Source organism: Pagrus pagrus (assembly GCF_965226575.1).
Source record: "Pagrus pagrus genome assembly, contig: HAP1_SCAFFOLD_75, whole genome shotgun sequence".
NCBI classification, from domain to species: domain Eukaryota; kingdom Metazoa; phylum Chordata; class Actinopteri; order Spariformes; family Sparidae; genus Pagrus; species Pagrus pagrus.
This window is the reverse complement of record NW_028175388.1, coordinates 135,465-151,989: the sequence shown is the minus strand read 5'-3', so window position 1 is coordinate 151,989 and position 16,525 is coordinate 135,465. Positions and strand designations below refer to the sequence as shown.

The following is a 16,525-nucleotide window of genomic DNA, read 5'->3' as shown; positions in this document are numbered from 1 at the left end:
GTAAGATGAAAAAAATTGATGTGGAAGGAAGACCACACTTATGTGACATAAAGGAAGGTGAGGAAATTACATATGACTATGGAGGAGATGACTGCCCATGGCGAATGCAAGTTTGTGTCACAACTGCACAGTGTTTAAGTGTGTAGGGTTTATTGTCTCAGAATAACATGGTGGTTGAATGTAGCGTCATTTGAAAAATAAATGAAATCTAATCAATCTGTGTATGAATACTTTCACGAATTTATGACATTTAGGACAGATCTGAACTTTAATAGACATGTTTTCCTTTGGCAGAAATATTACTCTAATCGGGGACATTCACAACGTCCCCACAGTGCACTTTTACTCTGGTGTACGAGTACAAACTTTTTTTGTTTCTGATGACCTGGAGACAACTGGTCCCCATAAATGATGACAACGTGGTGTGTGAAATGTCCCCACTAAGCTTCTTGTTTTCAAGATGTGTGACAGCACACAATAGCTGAAGTAATTGTAGGAAAAAATGCAGTAGAATTGGGTGTTTGTTTTCCTCTGAAGTCTGGTGTGTAGGCATGTCTTTATCTTTAGAGCTAAGTCCTTAAGGAAATGTATTACTCTAATTGAATATTATTAGTGTTAACATCAAATTGACCAATTGCTTAACATATTTTTTATTTTTTTTCTTCCATGAAATCATTGCAGACGACCACAACCACAAGGGATGTTCCTCCTGTCACAGGCTCCAACCATGCTGTCGTTACAGAGATGGAGATAACTGATGCTTCTTGTCCACAGGACACTTATCAACAGGTACGTTCATAGTTGATGTTAACTTCTGGAGTCTCTGTGAGTCTTCTTTTAGTGCTGTTATCTTTAAGCAAGTAAATGCAACAAGTAAGGTCAATATGAGGGAAATCTATTGTGAATCAGGTGAGCCATACAGTTTGATCTACTGCACCCATAAGGCAGATGATTTAAGGGACATTTAGGATAGATCTGAACTTTAGTAGACATTTTCCTTGGACAGAAATATTGCTCTAATCAGGGAAATTCATGACGTCCCCACAATGCACTTTTACTCTGGTGTACGAGTACAAACTTTGTGTGAGGTTTCTGATGACCTGGAGACAACTGGTCCCCATAAATGATGACAACGGGGTGTGTGAAATGTCCCCACTAAGCTTCTTGTTCTCAAGATGTGTGACAACTAGACTTTTAGTCAAGACTGCCTAAACCGAGACAAAGACACTACCAAGACCAGAGAGTATCGAGTACCAAGACCAAGGCAGACCAAGTCAAGACCAAGACTAGTTCAGCTCAAGACCGAGACCAAAAGAAAACTATTTTTTTTTGCCATTTTGCACGAGTTGTAGAACATAAGCACCATATTGGGTTCAGCTGCTTAGTATAAATATGAGATTGTATTATTTCAACTACAGGCACAATAATACAGAGACAGTGCATGTATCATAATGCATCAAATATGTGTAGCAATTGCATGACCGCTATTTCTACACTATTTGAGGATTGACTTCTTGAGTGCTGTTAAGGACTGACATGACTATAGTCCCAAAGTCATCTAACAAAATAACAAGCCTCCAACACCACCCTGCACCTCAAAAAAAGTCTATGGGAAACATGTTATGATTTAAATTAAATATGATTTAAATTGTACTTAATTTGTAGATGAAACGTGAATTTTAAATATAAAAGATACACACAATTATCAACTTGAAATTGCATTATTTCCAATTATAGTAGCCAAATTACACCGTATAATATCAGCATCACTGAAATGGCATAGGCCTAATGCTTAATCAATCACAACGATATGCAAATATTATTCAAAGGCCAATGATGCCATATATTTATTCAAAGGCCATTATAAGCACAATGTTTCACAATGTTTTCACAATGTTTCCATGGAGGGTTTCCACACTGTCCAGGCTGACAGGGACTGCACTATGAGCGGTAAGCGCAAAGGAGGGGGGCTTGCTGTTTATGTGAACAACAGGTGGTGCAATCCTGGTCACATTACTATCAAAGACCGCATCTGCAGCTCGGATATTGAACTGTTAGCTGTGGCTCTCCGTCCCTACTATGTACCCCATGAATTCTCACATGCTATTGTCGTGGCTGTGTATATTCCACCGTCCGCTAACCCGATGTCGGCATGTGACGTCATCCACTCGACAATAGCCGGACTACAGACTGCTCACCCGAGTGCTCTCATTATAATCTCGGGTGACTTCGACCATGTCTCCATTAAAAAAACACTCCCGAAATTCACCCAGTATGTGACCTGTAAAACCATAGAGGAGAAGACCCTGGACCTGCTGTATGCTAATGTAAAGGACGCATACACCTCCACGTCTCTCCCCCCACTGGGAAGATCAGATCACAACCTGGTGCTTCTCACCCCCTGCTATGTGCCTCTAGTGAAGAGGCTGCCTGTGACCACAAACACAGTGAGGACATGGTCAGAGGACTGCTATGAGGCACTGCAGGGCTGCTTTGAGGTGACTGACTGGAATGTACTCTGTGAGCCACACAGAGAGGACATTGATGGCCTTACTGAGTGCATTACGGACTACATTAATTTCTGTGTGGAGGGCATTGTCCCAGCAAGGACTGTGCGCTGTTACCCAAACAACAAGCCTTGACTTACAAAAGAGGAGGAGCTGAGGGACATTCAGAGGGACCTGAATGTCAAGATCAAAGAGGCTAAGGACGGCTACAGAAGGAAGCTGGAGTGGAAACTCCAGCAGAATAACATGAGGGAGGTCTGGAGTGGTATGAGGACCATTACCGGCTTCAGACCAACTAGCAGTGGAGCTGAGGGTAGTGTGGCTAGGGCCAATGAGTTAAATCTATTCTTCAATAGATTTGACACTGCAGCCCTGGCCCCTGCTGGCTCTCCTGTTGACTGTCTCCAGCCACCACAGCTTCAGACCCCCCCTCCTCCTCCTGCTAGCACCCCATCCAACTTCTTGAGCACCTCACACCCATCCCCCACTCCTCACACCTACTCTGGCTCCCATGCTACCTGGCCTCCTCTCATTGTGGACTCCAACTCTCCCCCTCCTCGACCTGCACTGTTTACACCGCTTCATGTCAGGAGACAGCTGAGCAAACTCCCCGCCGGTAAGGCTGCAGGCCCTGACGGTTTCAGCCCACGGTTTCTCAGAGCCTGCGCCGAACAGCTCTGTGGAGTGCTTCATCGTGTCTTCAACATGAGCCTTAGCCTCCAGAAGGTCCCTGTGATATGGAAGACGTCCTGCCTCGTTCCAGTGCCAAAGACGCCGCAGCCCAGTGGTTTCTCGGACCGGTGGCACTGACGTCACATATCATGAAGACCCTTGAGAGACTCGTCCTGGAGCAGCTCAGGCCTATGGTCAGGCCGCACCTGGATCCCCTCCAGTTCGCCTACCGGCCCCGGATTGGAGTCGGGGATGCCATTATCTTCCTGCTGAACCGTGTCCACGCCCACCTGGACATGCCGGGGAGCACTGTGAGGGTCACTTTCTTTGACTTCTCCAGTGCTTTCAATACCATCAGGCCTGCTCTACTGGGTGACAAGCTGACGGCGATGCTGGTGGATCCCCCCCTTGTGTCCTGGATTGTGGATTACCTCACTGGCCGACCACAGTACGTGCGCTTGCGGAACTGTGTGTCAGATGCTGTGGTCAGCAACACCGGGGCTCCACAAGGGACTGTCCTCTCTCCTTTCCTCGTCACACTTTATACCACGGACTTCAGCTACCAGACAGATGTCCCCATTATGGACATCTAAATCTACCCAGCTCAAACCAAACTGGGGACAAGTAGTGGCGGCTCCAGAGATTTATTACTGGGGGGTCCATGGGGGGGGGCCGGATTGTTTATAGGAGGTGCTAGTGAATTCTGACACAACAAACACCAAAAAAATAATCTTAATAATAAGATTTATTGATCCCAGATTAATATACTGTACATAAGGGTTTTGTGTTTTGCTTTACTTCAATTATCAAAACAATCATACAATCAACCCAGTATTTATGTCCCCTAACCAAATAACATGACGGCACAAAACAAAAACAGCAGCTGATCACCATCACTCCAAAACTAAATAGAAAGGGTTCCAGATCTTGTCCGACTTGTGTTTCAGGCTGTAACATGTAACATCATAAGCACTGTGAATTATTTTAACAAGCACCACAGAGAACATCTGTAGATTTACAAAATAGTGCAACTGTGAGCAGCAACAAATGTAGCACAGTATATAGTTAAATATACAAAGCCATCTAACAAAATAAACTGTTACAGGCTACATAACTTGTGTGTCACTCCTCTTGTGTGTCCTATAAACTCCTCTCCACTCCCATCCTCCTCTGTTCTCCCCTCCTTTTAGGGCTCCACTGAAACTAACAAACAATAAGTAGCATAATTCAGACCTGTCAAAAAAGAATTGTGTACTCACTAGTCATAAGAGAATGATCCGCCTGTTGTTGTGATTAGCTGCGAAGCGGTCAATGACTGCATCCACATCCAGTTCTTTGGTCCTTTTTGGAGCTGATTGCCAGCACACCCAGATTGCTGGTTCGGGCATATCCACTTCTGTTCCTGAGGTAGGTTTTTAAACGCCGTAAGCAGGAAAAACTCCTCTCACATGCAGCTGATGTGATGGGCAGTGTCATGGAGATGCACACAAGTTTGCACAGGTCGACAAAAGCATCCTTGTATGTCCTCAATAGCACCAGCACATCATGGGTGGTGCTGACAACGTCCCCACTTTGTTTTTTCCTCACAATAAGTCTTTTTACCTGGTGAAGTTCTGCTCCAAGGTTTTCCTCCAAGACTCTACAGTGTTTAGCCATGGGCAAAAGGGCATTTTTGTCCATGAATGTCTTGTGTTTGGGGTTAACAGCTGCTGCTCCTTTCAGAATGTGGCAGCTTTCAGAAGAAAATCGCCTGTTCAATTCACTGATTAATCTGTCGATTACTGGGGAAAAAGCAGTGCTTGCAATAGTCATCTGAAGTTTCCAGTGGCTCTTTTGATCCTGTTTGGCTGTTCACCACAAACTCCAGCAGGTGGCGGGGCTGTTTTTTTCTCCTCACTTGTGGGCGCTGCATGTCAATGCTAAGTGACTCACACATGTCACTGGCACAGTCCCAGATTTTTGTCCATGTTTCAGCATTGCGTTTGTCATTGAGGGCATCAACAACTGCAAAGACCAGGTCAATGGCAGATGCCAGCTCCAAATCTGTGGCCTGTAGATGATCAGATAAGGTTTTTGTGAGACTAAATATGCTCTCCAGCATATAGATGTGCAGAACAAACTGTGCATCAATAAGTCCAATCAGTGATTTCGCTTCAGTAGCTCTATGAGCATTCGTCTGGTTGCTCACATCCACAAGAGTTGCTAAGATATAAGGGATTGTTCTTTTTATTGCCCACAGTGTAGAATATTGGCAGGCCCATCTGGTATCTGATAGTCTTTTCAGTTCTGCTGTTCGTTTAGTGGGCTCGAGTTCTTGCTGTTTCTCCATGAACACCTTGTGTGTCACTGCCCCAGAAAAAAAGCTGTACAGCATCTGGACTGTTGCAAAGCATTCTGCAGCTGGTTTCACATTATGCACACAGTCAACTAAAACTAAGTTTAGTCTGTGCGCTTCGCAATGGATGTAAAGTGCATGTGGCACTTCTTGGCGAAATTTTTCCTGGACACCGTTGTTGCACCCGGACATGACAGATGCCCCGTCATAGCACTGTGCAATGCATGCATTTTTGTCTATGTTGCACTTAGCCAATGTCTGTTTAACTGACTTGAGTAAAGACTGTGCATCCAAGCCATCTGCAGGGATAAAGTCCAGAAACTCCTCATGAATGTTGTCATTATTTAGGCAACGCAGAACAACAGATATCTGCTCTTTCTTGCTCACATCTTTTGTTTCATCCACCATTAGAGCAAAGTGCTCTCCTAGCTTAACCTCGTTGCTTACTTGTTCTCTCACCATGCTGGACATAATATCAATCAGCTCATTTTGAATATCATGGTGCACATATTTAGCATTACCGGGTCCACTAGATAATTTCTTTGACACAGTACTGTCAAATTTCCCCAGCAGATTTAACAGTTCAAGGAAATTACCTCTGTTGGTGGACTGCTCATCCTCTCTGTGCCCCCTCTGTCCAATCGTTTGACAAGCTGTAAACTGCAGTGACTCCACCACTGCTTGCATGTACTGCCTGTTGTCTTGTACAATCTTGCTATGTCCAGTATCAAGGTGCGTCAAAATCCTCGACCCGCTTTTCTGTTTTTCCTTAAACTCACACCATCCTTCCATGGCTAGTCTGTGAGAAGCACTTGCATTGTGCTGAGCCAGTTTCTCTGCTCCTTTTCTCCAGTTTGTGAACCCGGCATGGGTGAAGCTCTTTTCTGTGTGACTCGGCCCATGGCCAAGGTGGTGGAAAAAATGCCTACAGGCATGGCAAATGGCCTCATCAATTGACAGCGAGTATTGCAGCCACGAATACTGTTTGAACCACAAGTAGTTAAAACTCCTTAAAGTTGGCTGGGAATGGGATCCAAATCTCTGACGCATGTATGACTGGAGTTGAGGCCGCCTCGGTCCCTCTGCTGGGTCTTGGCTCAAATCCACAGGGCCACCAAGATTCCTGCCGCCCGTGACCACAGTTTCACCGCTCGTTGAAGCACGCCCTTCCATCTCGGCACCGTTCTCATTTTCGTGTCTGTTAGCATTACCTCCGGTCTCAGAGTCAGAGTCTGTTGTTGTTGGAAATAAACCCTCTGCGGATGCAGCAGTCGCCGCTGATTCCGCTGACGCCGTTCCAGTTAATGCCTCTTCCTTGTCTTCATCCTCCCCTTCATTCTCATTCTCCACGTTTGGCACCATCACTCTATCCTCCATGCTGGCGCTGGAATGTGTGTGTGAATCGCCGCAACCGCCATCGTCCACTCTCACTCATTTTTTTGGGATAACGAAAGTAAATCGGTCCATGATGCTAACTCGCAAGCTAGCGGTTAATAGCCTACGCCAAGCAACGTCAAAAGGTCAAATGTAACGTGCCGTCTGCGTGCGAAACCAGCCAATCAAATCACGTGACACAATAGCAGCAAGGGTCATCATCATTTAAAAAAGTTATGCCGGTGGCGGCAAGGAAGTAGATCCGATGATTAAATGGCTCCTCGGGATCCCCCTGCTCCATGTTGATCCATCTGAAGATCCCTGAGAACCTCTTCTCTAAAGACTTTTTTAGTGCTCTAACTATTGTCACAATCTGCGGCAGCTGCACTTCCATCTTGTTGAGGTAAGTTCCAGGACGGTGGGGACCAACATGCTGATGGTAACCACAATATCTCCTTCTGTGAGGTCTGTTGCCTCAGAAAAAGGCTCAAGCACAGTACAAAGGTCTTTCAGCTTGGGCCCATTCTCGGACTGAAAACGCAATATTTTCTGTATCACATTCGCTGCACATTTCTGTGACAGCCCGGTGGTATTGCTAGCTGCCGGGATAGATTTATTAGCCCCAAAGTGGGTCTCAAACATGTCTCTGACCTTAGAACTGCTGTGAAGCAGGGTTGTGAACTTGGTGGCCTTAGCAATGGCTCTTGCAATTACCTTCACTTCTTTCATGCCATCACTGACGACCAGTTGGAGCGAGTGTGCGAAGCAAGACAGGCGTTCACCTGATGACCACGGCTGTTCAAAGTCTTCTACGTCCTCCCACATCATTTCATCATCAAGGTCATCACTGTCACTTTCAGGTTGCTCTGAGTCTGGCAATCTCACTTTAAGGGCCCGCTTCATGTTGGATATGTTATCCGTCAGAATGAAGCTTATTTTGTTGCTAATGCCATACTCCTCAACAATTTCATCAAATTCTGAGGTGATTCGTGTCTTGTACTTATTTGTACCTCGTAATACAACAAACGGACCAGAGACCAAGACGTGTAGTTGACTCTTTACTGAAGCATCACTTCCTATCTGAACACTTGCGCATGCGCGCTCATTACATATCCAAACCTGCTCACTACATCTCCCCCTTTAGACTGAGACTTTCCACTTCTTTATAGAAAACTGAAATCATATGCTATTAAAGCCTAATGCAGATTTTACCTTCTACGCAGGGGAACAGATGACATGTTAACCATCACTGTAAACATGAGCATATATGTAAACTGGTTAGATTAACTGGTTGATTTCAATGTTACATCACTTATCACATCTCATTTTCTCTTTTTTTTTTTTTTTTTTTTTTAACATTAAGGTAAGTACATAACCTAACTGAGAGGTAGGGTAGACTGCCTGATCCTCTCTGTTGTGGTATGGAGTTTATTCTGCTCCATGTATACACACAACACTAAACTACAAATTCAGTCTTTTCACAGGCTTGACTTCCCTGCCAGCCCTGGTGTGTTGTGCAGAGTCTGGCTGGTCCTTAGACGATGAAGGCACCACTCTCAGGTGAGAACGGTTTCTCCGGAGACTGCCGGTGGAGGTTTGAACCACATAAGAGCGTGGTGTCCCTGCTGAGCCAGAGACGACTCCTGTGTGTGTTGTGTTCCGTATCCAAACCTTCTGACCTGGCTTGAGAGGTGGTGTCTCCCGTGCTCTGTGTCGTCTGTTGTATCCCTCAGCCTGTTGTCTTTTCAGCTCCTGGTCTTTCAACTCAAAAGCCCTTAAGTCCGGCCAGGCTGGTGTGAGGGTGTTTGGACTCACCGGAAGGGGTGTTTGAATGTTTCGCCCCATCAGGAGCTGTGCAGGTGATACTCCATGAGCAAGAGGAGTTGCTCTGTACGTCATGAGTGCTTTGTGAGGGTCCTCACTCTTCTGCAGCAAGGCTTTGACAGTTTTTACTGCCCGTTCAGCTTCCCCGTTGCTTTGTGGGTAACGGGGGCTACTGGTTACGTGTTGAAAGTTGTAATCCTTAGCAAAATCTGCAAACTCAGTGGCAGCAAACTGTGGTCCGTTGTCTGTGACGAGTGTATCCGGCACTCCGTGGCGGCTAAAGATGGCTTTCATCTTCTCGATCACAGCTGTTGCTGAAGTGCGTGTAAGATTGACAACTTCAATGTAACGTGAATAATAATCAATGACAACTAAGTACTGACCCTTCTTCCACTCAAATAAGTCAGCTGCTAGCCGCTCCCAAGGGCGTGAAGGCAAGGGTGTGGTTATCAGAGGTTCTGTGGCATTTTGACACTCTTTAGCGCAAATTTCACACTGACGTACTTTCTCTCTGATTTGTGTGGTCAGCCCTGGCCACCACACTGATTCATGCGCCCTGGCCATGCATTTCACCATGCCTTGATGACCCTGGTGTAGTTTGTCCAAGATGTCGTTTTGCATGCTTAATGGGATCAGTATCCTGTTTCCTTTCATTAGCAGGCCATCTACCATCAGCAGGTCATTTCTGTATTGCCAGAAGGGCTTTAACTGTGGTGCCGAACTGTTTCTTTCCCACCCTGTGTGGATCAGGGAGGACAGCTGCTTACACACGGGGTCTTCCTCCTGAGCTCTCCTTATTTGTAGCAACTTCTCAGGTGAGGCTGGGAGCTGCTGAATGACCTCCTGGATATGAGCGTTCACGTCATTCTGAAGCACAAGGTCATCCTCTGTTGCTGTCGACTGTAGTGGCGCTCTTGATAAAGCGTCGGCTGCCACTAGGTTTTTTCCTGGTACGTGTATGATCGTGTAGGAAAAACGCATAAGTCGTAACCTAAATCGCATGATGCGAGGTGGGACGTCATCAAGCGGCCTTGAGCTGAGGAGACTGATCAACGGTTTGTGATCTGTTCGCATCACAAAGTGCAGACCCAGGAGGTAAGTCTGAAATCTTTCGCAAGCCCAGGTGACTGCAAGGGCCTCCTTCTCAATTTGGGCATATCTGCGCTCTGTCTCAGTCATACTGCGGGATATGAAAGCCACTGACCTCCAATCTCCTGAGTCTTGAAGCTGAGACAGCACCCCTCCTAGCCCATACGAAGAGGCGTCTGCTGACACTCTTGTCGGTTTGTCTGGGCTGTACTGGGCAAGGACAGCAGATGAACTGAGCTCGTCTTTCACTCTATCAAATGCACTCTGCTGCGCTGCTCCCCACATCCACATGTTTTCTGCTTTCAGGAGTTCTCTAATAGGTCCTGTGAGCTCTGCAATGTTAGGTGAGAACTTTCCCACATAGTTGACCATTCCCATGAAGCGCTTCACATCGGACACGTCTGTCGGTGGTGGCATCTCCCTAATCGCTCTGATCTTCTCTGGATCTGCATGTATGCCTTCTGCACTCACAACATGTCCAAGAAATTTGACCTGCTTCACGGCAAACTGACATTTGTCATTTAGAGTGAGGCCATGCTGCTGCAGTCTTTGCAACACTTTATGCACTCTCTCATCATGTTCTGTGGGGGTGGCACCGAAAATCAGGATGTCATCTGCATGACATAAGGTTCCCTCCAGGCCGTCCAGCAGTTGCGTCAATCTCTTCTGGAAGTGCTCAGGGGCCGACGATATACCAAAAGGGAGACGATTAAAGCAATAACGACCAAAGGGCGTGATGAAGGTGGTGAGTGGGGCTGAAGCTCTGTGCAAAGGCACCTGCCAAAAACCAGCAGTGGCGTCCAGTTTGGAAAAAATTCTAGCTCCGGCTAGTTTAGCTAGTGTTTCATCAACTGCTGGAAGAATATGTCGCTCCCTGCACACATTTTCATTCAGGCGGGTTAGGTCAACGCATATTCTAATTTTTCCATTTGGTTTTGGTACTACAACCATACCTGAGCACCACTCTGTAGCTTCCTCTATGGGAGAAATAACACCCATTTCCTCCATCCTTTTTAACTCTTCTTGGACTTTTCCCCTTAATGGCAATGGCACGCGACGTGGCACAGCGAGGGCAAAGGGAGAGGCATTGTCTTTTAGTTTAATTTTGTATTCTCCCTGTAGCTTACCTAAGCCAGTGAAAACTCTGGGATATTGTTCTTTGTAGCTTGTTTCCGCTGTTGTGATAGCCTGTACTGGATTGAGCAGGTCAAGGTCTTGTATAGCAGGTAATCCCAGCAAAGGAGTCACTAAACCTGGCACAACGTACACCTGCTGCTTTGCTACAGTTCCATTATGGCTAATCTCTGCAGTAAAATGTCCGTTTACCTCTATGGGAGCGTTGCTTGGTCCACACAGTCTTTTGGTTGTCGGTAACAGCCCCCCGTGTAGCTTTTTTGAGTACAAGCGTGCTGGGATAGCTGTCACTGCGGCGCCCGTGTCCAACTTGAACACCATCTGCTGGCCATTCACTGCAACTGACTTCTGCCAACATGTGTCGGATTTTGTACAATTCACTGTGCCCAGGAACAATGACTCAACTCTCTCATCCAAGTCACTTTCTTTAATTTCCTCCATTCTCATTTTAGTTTTACAGACAGCGGCGAAATGTCCCTTTTTCTTACATTTCTTGCACTCAGCAGTGCGGGCGGAACATGCATTGAATGAGTTTTCATGTATCCTTCCACATCTGCCACATTTATCATTTGCATAATTTTGCACTGTTCTTTCCTTCGGCTTAAAGCCACTCTTCCCATGTGGGGAGAATTTCTGTTTGAACTTGAATCCAACTGCATCCATGTTTGCCTCAGTGGCATCAGTGCTACTTCTTAATACAGGCTGTTGCTTTTTAATTTCCTCACTTTGTCGGATTTTCGTCGTAGCTTTCACAAGAGTTAGCTCAGAATCTAGCTGTAATTTCTCTGAAAGTGCGTGGTCTTTGATACCTACGACAAGGCGGTCTCTGATCATCTCATCTTTGAGAACTCCATACTGGCAATGCTCAGCCATTTTATGCACAGCTGTAATAAACGCTTCTGCCGTTTCTCCGGGCTCCTGGCGACGTTTGTTGAATTTAGCTCTCTCGTAGATAACGTTATGCTTGCAAATGAAATGCTTGTCAAACGCTTCTTTTACTTTGTCATAGTTTTTCTTGTCCCCATCCGACAGTGCTAACGTGTTCAGAACATCATCCGCCATATCTCCCATAGTGTACACTAGGGAGTTCACTTGATACTCTTGACTTTTTTGATTAAGTCCTGCTGCTATGCGGAATCTTTCAAAGCGTCGGCTCCAATGTGGCCAACTACCAAAGTCTCCGAAGTCAAATGCTTCTGGTGGACTAATCGAAAATAGAGAATCCATTCTGTTTTACTTTCCGAAGGCTCCCCTCTGTATCATTGACCGATGTTGTGTCAACGTAGCTTCACGTTAGCTCTGCTAGTTCACTCACTTCACTGGAGTTGGCGAAAAGTTCTCTTCCCGTCGGTAAACTGCAACGAACCTTCCGTTTACTTGCGTCGGGTAGTTGCTTTCTTATCAGAGGCGAGGACGGTCACTTCTGACACCATGTCTTGTACTTATTTGTACCTCGTAATACAACAAACGGACCAGAGACCAAGACGTGTAGTTGACTCTTTACTGAAGCATCACTTCCTATCTGAACACTCGCGCATGCGCGCTCATTACATATCCAAACCTGCTCACTACAATTCGTTCACCACAGTGCTTCCCTGTGAAATGCCGACAATCCAGCAGAAAGGATTTTTAACTGTAGGAGTCCTTGTCTTCGCAGGCAATATGCGCAGTAACCCCAAGGAAGGAGCGAAGCCTCCTGTCAGACCAGAGGTCGGTTGTAAGCGCAACACTTGCCTGAGCTTCCACCGCTTTGATGATGTCATCCTTAACCTTACTGACTAGATAAGGTATCTGCTTCTCTGTCAAGCTGGTCCTAGACACAGGAGTGTATTTGCAGTCTATGACAGAAAGAAAGTGTCTAAAATTTGGATTTTCTACTAGAGACAGGGGCAGAGAGCATCCAATGACATGGTCCTGGAGGATGGCTTGTGTAATGGCCTGTTGCCTGGATGAATGGGCATATAAGTGGATTCTTTGTGCAAAGGAAGGTATTGTCTGCTGTGTGGTGTCTGCCATTGCCAGTGATGCAGGTCCTGCTTTGTACTCCAAGTACCTGCAAAATAGGGAAAGAGACATCTGTAAGACATCTGTTCATATTCAACCACAACCAACTGTCTTGCAAGTGATATGAAAATTAAGTGTACAGTCTGTAAGGGAAATTCTCCTTTGTGAGGTTGAGAGTTGCTAAATCTCAGAAGAATTGTAGACTCAGCGTGATGAATCGGATCTCTTTAATACATGCAGCATGAAGCGAAGACCTGAAGTGTTCTCTCCCGTCTTCCAAATGTTTCTGACTTAAACACAAAACAGAGTGGGGGGTTACAACATTTCTTCCCAGAACAATGACCCCTTGATGTTTGGTGGATCGTCTCTTTCCCAGGACAGTGACCCTTTTGATACTTCATTAGAATGTAAATTTCATCTACCATCTATCTTCCTGTAACACCCCAGACGAGAGGCAATTGTCTCTCGTCTGACTCTGACACTTACGGCAAAAGGGGTTTCTCCCCTTTTGCTCTCACATCCTGATATGGTGTTTACAGTATATTTCTTACTCAATGGAAAACTATTTAATTTCTCACAAGTCTAAACATCAGGTCTTTGCATTATGAAACCTAAATCCAATCCAGTATGACACATTAACAGATCATCTCTGTATTTGACTTCATCTTTTTGCATAACTGCAGCACTATGCCTGCTCCTCCTGTCAGCCAACTAACTCATGTGTATTGCTGCTGATAAGAAATGAAACCAATCTTAACAGAAAATACACTTCTGCTCTATAAGGTCTGATGTTGTTCTCTACAGAATCTGTAGCTTAAACCATTCTGCAGCTGTAGTGGCATGATAGGCTCATAGGGCCACACAGAAGTGGACTTAACCGTGTTAACCACATCACACATTATACATACATGTACCATAAGGCTGTGTGTGTGCGCGCGCTCTCACGGATTGACAGACTGTGTGCAGCGACACTGTGCCGTACCGTATCCACCCCCCCCCTTAAGACAGTGATGAAAGCCATGATCCCAAACAAAGAAAATACTTTCTTTATGTTGTACTGGATGACTGCGGTATGGAGAGTCCCACCATATGTGACGGCACAACACCTGACTTGGACATCAACTACATCGCATCTGTCACCACTATTGAAGAAGAACCCTGCTCAAGTCAGGACCCCAATGGCAGCGTAGTTGTTGGTGCTTTCCAAAAAAAAATGGCAAAAGAGTCTACAATAAGAGACACTTCTGTGTCTATTGCAGTAAGCCATATGCCAAAATTGCAAGGCATCTTGAAAGTGCACACCAAGATAAAATGGATGTGTCAAGAGCTCTTAGCTTTCCAAAGGGATCCAAAGAGAGAAAACAACAGCCAGAATATATTCGTCACAGAGGCAACTATGTTCATAATGCTGCTGTCATGGAGTCAGGGAAGGGGCAACTTGTCCCATTGAAACAGCCACCAAAAGAAGTGCAGGCAACTGATATCATGAGCTTGAGAAAAAATGTGTGAACTGGGACGACTGCTGGCTAATGCCAGGAAATTTACATATTTACATTACACAATTTACAATAAAAAAGATGGAGGATTTTATTAATTATACCTAGAGTTGGTCAGAGCTGTCAAAGTGACATGCGGCTATGAGAGCAGCACAAACACTTTTGCCATTCCGTTACTTGCAACTAAACTTGGAAACTCTGGTAAAAGTCAGTAAGCTCATCAAAGCTCAGGCGCTAATATCCAATGATCAGGAACTTGTGAAGCATGCCACAGAATTCCAGCAAGTGCACAGTGAAAAGTGGAATGCAATGGTTTCTGCAACAGCACTGAGGAACATTGTTGAAGCCAAGTGGAATGCACCAACTGTAATTCCCTTTACTGAAGAAATTCAAAAAACGCATCGGTTTCTAAATGACTTCCAAGGTGAATGCAGTGGTGCGCTGTCCGAACGTCCTTCTACAAAGGCCTGGATAGATCTGGCAAAGGTCTGTTTAAAACAAACCCTGCTATTCAACAGATGCAGGGAAGGATGCATTTTTGTCAAGGGACACATCTGAGCCCCATGAGGATTTGAACTGGGCACTGTCTGCAGAGCTTTTTTCCACCTCAGACATTTCTCAACGATTATCATCAGAGGAAAGCGAGGCAGTTCCAGTTCCAATTCTTCTGACTTAAAAAATGCTCTGTGCATTAGACATCCTTGAGAGGCTTGAGGGGTTCTTAAAGACAATTGTTACATGTTTGCGAGACCTGCAGCTATGTCACACTTCCATGGTTCAGACTGCATTCGTGGCTTTGCAAATGCGTGTGGTACAAAGTGTCCCAAGGCATTGACATCAACCAAACTGTGAAAGCATTCTGCGACCCTTTCAACAGTCCTGAACAAGACAGACACGGAGATGGACCAACTGGCCAACTTTCCACGACATCAGACTACATCGTGAGTTCTATCGACTCGCTGAGAAGACGCTGCAACTCGCGAAGATCAGCAAAGTTTTTATGGCACTTGAGCAGGAAAGATTGGTCGAGTTCCATGACAAGAATTTGAATGAAATCACAATTGATCCAAATAGTATGTTTGATTTCCATTCTCCTTTGTCTACCATTCTTTTTGTTTGACCAGATTTATAAGCTTGGTATGTCTCCTGCAGACAAAGTTCTGGGTAGTGTTGATAAAGATGGGTGCAGAGAGGAAGGAAACCATTCACCTTCTATTGATGGTATTTTTTATTTAGTTTTTAAGTAGGTTGTTGTACCATTTATTTTTGTCTCATATTCAAGATGACGTCTTTTATGGTACATTTCCTCACAACGTTCAAATACATTTGCAAATTAACACAAATATAGAATTTTAAAACTTTAATCTTTTATGGCACTGAAGTGTTTTGACACTTTATGGTCAGCATTGTTACAGCACAACTGAAGAACATGTCTGACTAAATTATGTATTTCAGCAGAAAATAATGTTGCAGGTAATGAGGGGGATAACATCCCACTAACACGCAAGAGACGCAAACAACCATCAGCAGAGGATGGCGCATATTCTGGAGATGGTGCTGTAAGACCTTCTTGCAAAGGTGAATTTTTACACAAGATCAGTAGATGAAAAGCGTTTGAAAATAAACAAAAGATTCCTTCCATCTTTTCAACCCTGAGTTTGGGGGTGCAGAGGCATTGTTGCTGATCAGGTAGAATAAAACAGTCACAACCTGGTATAGTTTACTGCAACCATTACTTTTACTGAAAATATTTGAATTACATTATCCCAATTCTGCTTAAATTCTTCAGTAACATTTGCAGTGAAAGATATTTCCTTGTATGTGTGATATTATTTATTTTACTTTAAAGCTATGGTCTACGATTTGAAAGATTTGTTATTATTATTAACATCATTTAGATGGTGGTTATGACCCAATAGTACCACCCACACAATGTGGAGAGTAAAAGGAACCAAAAAAATCCATTCTCTCTAGTGTCTGTAAAACTGAAAAGAAATTGACCAATAGGAACCATCCGGCCCGAATGGCTCCTATTGGATCAATTTTCCGATCCAATCCTCGTTCACTCTCCTGCTCCTGCTCACGTCTGG

The 16,525-nt window shown here is 44.9% G+C and overlaps 1 protein-coding gene across 6 annotated transcripts in view; it reads left to right on the top strand.

The window, feature by feature from the left end:
• The window catches only part of LOC311253932 (uncharacterized protein), a 34,909-nt gene that overhangs the window by 2,726 nt on the left and 15,658 nt on the right, over positions 1–16,525 (top strand). For 4 of the 6 annotated variants that reach the window (XR_014622062.1, XR_014622063.1, XR_014622064.1 and 1 more), the window contains exon 3: positions 682–789. Coding sequence is in view for 1 of the 6 variants with exons in the window: in XM_084384383.1 (XP_084240509.1) it covers positions 758–789 (32 nt within the window). In the remaining 5 variants the exon portion in view is untranslated. Of the gene's footprint in view, positions 1–681; positions 790–15,890; positions 16,155–16,525 lie in introns of those variants that run through there. The other 2 variants (XR_014622065.1, XR_014622066.1) reach the window with 2 other exon arrangements.